The 4200-nt window shown below is 38.2% G+C and overlaps 1 protein-coding gene across 2 annotated transcripts in view; it reads right to left on the reverse strand.

Annotated features, from left to right (window-relative positions):
- The window catches only part of klhdc3 (kelch domain containing 3), a 30833-nt gene extending 26977 nt beyond the window's left edge, over window positions 1-3856 (reverse strand). Inside the window, exons 1-2 of one of the 2 annotated variants that reach the window (XM_088422051.1) lie at window positions 3596-3843; window positions 1191-1403 (exon numbers count right to left, since the gene is read on the reverse strand). In XM_088422051.1, the coding sequence (XP_088278177.1) occupies window positions 1191-1344 (154 nt within the window). In that variant the 5' untranslated portion in view covers window positions 1345-1403; window positions 3596-3843. Of the gene's footprint in view, window positions 1-1190; window positions 1404-3595 lie in introns of both variants that reach the window. The other variant, XM_088422052.1, reaches the window with a different exon arrangement.
- Between the last annotated feature and the right edge of the window lie 344 nt (window positions 3857-4200).

Below are 4200 nucleotides of genomic sequence, written 5' to 3' on the forward strand. Positions count from 1 at the left end.
ACCTGTAAAATCCAGGTTGTTTACCAATGGTGCTGGGTAAGTGTTGTGGAGCTACGTTTTTACAAAGCTGATACGTATTTATAAAACAAACAGCATGCTATAAGCAATTATTATGCATTTTGAGTGTTCAGAAGTATATCGCTGAAGACTGACAGAATTAAATGGGATGAAAATTTGAACGCCTCTTACCAAAAACAGGTCTTACAAGTAGAAAAAAACTACAGACGTCACAAGGCAGGCAGCATATGCAAGCAAGGCTTCATCTCACAATACCTTGTGAAAAAAAAATGCTGTGGTTACCTGGTAATGAGTCACTGACGATTAAAATTGCCATTTAACAATAGTTAAACTTCTTTTTACAATTGTCTAACTGTGAAGGGAAAATTACTTATTTAGTCATTTTATGGTAAAAATATCATAGTTTTCTATAGTACTGTAATTGAAGACTAAATTATTTTGTATACTTTTAAAAACATTGTTTTCCACAGATATGTATTTAGTTGCCTCATTTGTTACCGAAAAAAATGAACATTTTACTGTTAGAATTGGCTAAAAAAGAGGAGTATCCCTGCAAAAGATTCAAAGGGTGCCTCAGTGTCAACGTTACTACTACTACTATGTGAATAATTGCTTGAGAGGTGCTACGTATATCAGATTCAATGTTGTTGTAACTTGTTCATGCGGTTGTTTGTTTAGACATTAATATGTTATTTTATGAACGAGTACTGTATGCAAAAAATGCCTGCATAGTTAAAAATACGTGAACTCAATTCATTATTTTAGGGAACATCTATTCAGAAATCCCAACAAATTGGAGGTTGACTGAGCTTCAATTTACACAGAACAGAAACTGCATTTTCACTTTAATTAAAAGAACAACAAAAAAGGGTGTAAGATGTAATTTCTCAAGCAAGCACCCTCAACAATTTTAACATTGGTATGACTTGTTGAAAGGTCTTTTTTCTAAACTGGATGTATTAGTCAACTGTACATTAAACTACTGTTTACATGTTTACATTTAAAGTGTCAGGGTTGAGCCCTGAAGAACACACCTGGTTGTAAGAGAGAGAAATCAGGTGTTTAAAAAAAAGAAGAAAAAAACACATTTATAAGCATCAGTGGACATTTGAGTTAAAACTTGGCAACTTGAAACGGAAGCCCTGAGTTTATATTTATCCATCCGAACTTACCAGTGTTGAAAACATGCACATCAATCTGACGTAGAGTCTCATAGTCCTCCCCGGAGCAGTAGCCCCCAAAGGTGTACACCTTGTGTCCCACGGCCACAGCAGCATGATTGACTCTCCGTGGCCCTCCTTCAAGGTGGACCGACCAACGCAACATTCCACTTGGCTGTGCAATGAATCACTTCACCCCCATTGCGACAATTTCCACCTTTAAATCTGTGAACACAAAAAGAGGAGTAAAAATAGGAAACATCCTGGCTACAGCGGTTGTAAGTATAGAAGAGTTACTGGACATGGCTTTGCTGACAAGCTCTCAAGCCCCTGTATTATCTAAGAGACTACACCTAACAGCTCCTGTTTTGGTCAGTTCACTGATAACCCCTTGTCCTTGGCTGCCCTGAAAATACTTTACATGTACTATGCATGCATCATTTTACCAAACTGATTCCACATTTGACTGGTAATGCAGTGGAACTTCCAAAGTCTAAAACCCCAGATGTGGTATTGTTTGGATTTTGCATAGATAAATGTGATTTAAAAGCTGGTTTTCATACCATCCCTTTTGGCAATTTTATTAAATCCCGAGAGACCTAATTTCACTCAGCAACTAAAAACTCTGTAAGTGTGTGTTTTGCTTTTTTTTTTTTTTTTTTTTTTTTTTTGCGTTTGAGATACCACCCCTAAAGGGCCTTTTTGATACAATAGTCTACTAAGCATATGCTGACATAAATAGCATGTTTTTAAAAGCATGTGACCAGGAAGGTTTATGCCTTATACTGTAGTATTTCATTATGACTATACATCTGTCAAGCAGAGGGTTAGTACAATACCATGAGTTTTGATATACAGTTGGGCTGCATGACTATGTCCAAAATAATAATCAGGATTATTTTGTTCAATATTGAAATCATGATTATTAATCACGATTATATATATATATATATATATATATATATATATATATATATATATATATATATATATATAGTGTGGGCAATATACCCTTTTTAAAACTTACCAGCTTTGTATAACTTCATTTTATAACTCGCCGGGTTGTCTTCATGTGATATTAATATGGTATGCTGATAGACAACATTGCAACTGATATTAAATATTCAAAAAGAACACACAAAGCTGGAAGGGGGTAAATGTTTTCACAGCAGCATATACTTAAAAATATACATCAAAAAATGACCAATATTAAAGTATCTATAATGAAAACTCAAGACAATAGAGATTAGCTCAAAATGTTCAAGTTTTTTTTAATTAAATGAACATTCAAATTGGTCTATCATGGTTGATGACATGAAAATTACGCTGAGTGCATAAATGCATAAAGTATAAAAATCAGAGAACAGCATCGTCTGCATAACAATTAAAACACGGTTGCACAACTTGGGTTGTAAGTGTGCTAGAGCCTATTCCAGCAGACACAGGGCAAAACATAGGGAATGCTAAGAACTGGTGGCCATTCACAAGTCACAAGTTTTTGGAAACTTTTTAGATCAATAAGATGAATGTGACATACTGTATGTGAGGCAATGACAGTACCAGGACAAATTCTATGCAAGCACAGGGAGAACATGCAAGCGTTACAGGAAGGCTGGATGCTGAAACCTGAATTCAAACCCCTCCCTCAAAACTGTCAGGCATTCTGCCCTAAGGGAAGACCCATTACAGCTTAGACAATTTGCAGCGCCCACACTCTTCCCATCCAGTTCAATGACCCACTTTCTTGCTGACCTCCAACCTTTGTTTGCTCTTATAAATACATACTGTATTTATTTTGAGCCTCCACATCGCAGGGGTATCACCAGCTCTTGGCCAGGATTCTATCATCAACACACTACTGTACTGCATAAAATACACAAATATCTATCATGTGCATACATAACCCGGGTTTGCACAACAGTCTGAGCAGAGACTGTCTGGTCACCTCCAGTACAGTATATTTCAGTGCAATGACCTCTTGAGAGGTGGTGAAATAGGTCCACAATCCAAAGTGACATAGGAGATCATGTGACTGATTTAAGGACATGGACATTGCTTGCTAATTAAACTCAGTGGAGCATAACAGTACCACCTTTACACATTTTCGTGCTCCACTAATTGGTTTGACCAGGACGTCTTTACGGTCATGTCCACGGGGGACAGCGAAGTGGCCAAAACCAATTTAGACGATCTTATCCATTGTCTTGCTGGATATTGAAGCGATGGTGTGAGAGACTCTTGACGAGTAAGCTAGGCTAAAGCTAATCTAAGCGACATTACTTAGCGCATGGCCGTGAACCGACTGGAACATGACACGAGTTACAACAGCTGCATTATTTGCATACGAAGCAAGGTCGATCAGTGGACTCCGAAACAGACATTATTTTCTTAACGTTAGTAAGTAGTGTTATAGCTACCTTGGAGCAGAGTCGGAGGCGGTGTTTTTGGAAACAGGCAGCCAGTGACGTTGTGACGTTGGGAAAGGGGAAACTTGCGCCCCCTATCGCCTCATTCACGACAGCGCTTTCAACGCTCTTGCATTCATGTGACCGAGTTTGCAAGGGACACTTACTTTTCCAGTTTGCAGCTAAGTATTCTGGTGCGGAACTTCTTCCGAGAATGTTAATTGTCCTTAACACGCATTGCCGGACGAACTTGTTCGCAGCAACCCATCTTCTGTTTGCGGGTGTGAACAACGTCACCAAGTCCTCATGTTTGAATGCATTGTGGTTAGTTCCTTCTATGCTGTTGTTCATCATGTCATACGACATGAAACAGGGGCTCTCGAGCTTATTTGGTCTGGGGACGCCGTTCGAGGAAGGCATCAAAGGGACCCCATCATAGACCTGATAGCAATTAACCACCGTGGACGTTTTTATTTTGGGGTGTTCAAGCACTCCTAAAATTGAAATTAATGTATTATTCGTAGTGTTTATTACAATTCATTTGAGGAAGACAGAAATGGGTCTCATGGCGGAGGGTCGTTTTAACCACGCTCAAAAATAACTAAATGATTTTTTTT

Source organism: Hippichthys cyanospilos, chromosome 8 (genome assembly GCF_059441005.1).
Source record: "Hippichthys cyanospilos isolate Australia breed blue-spotted pipefish chromosome 8, RoL_Hcya_1.0, whole genome shotgun sequence".
Lineage (NCBI taxonomy): Eukaryota > Metazoa > Chordata > Actinopteri > Syngnathiformes > Syngnathidae > Hippichthys > Hippichthys cyanospilos.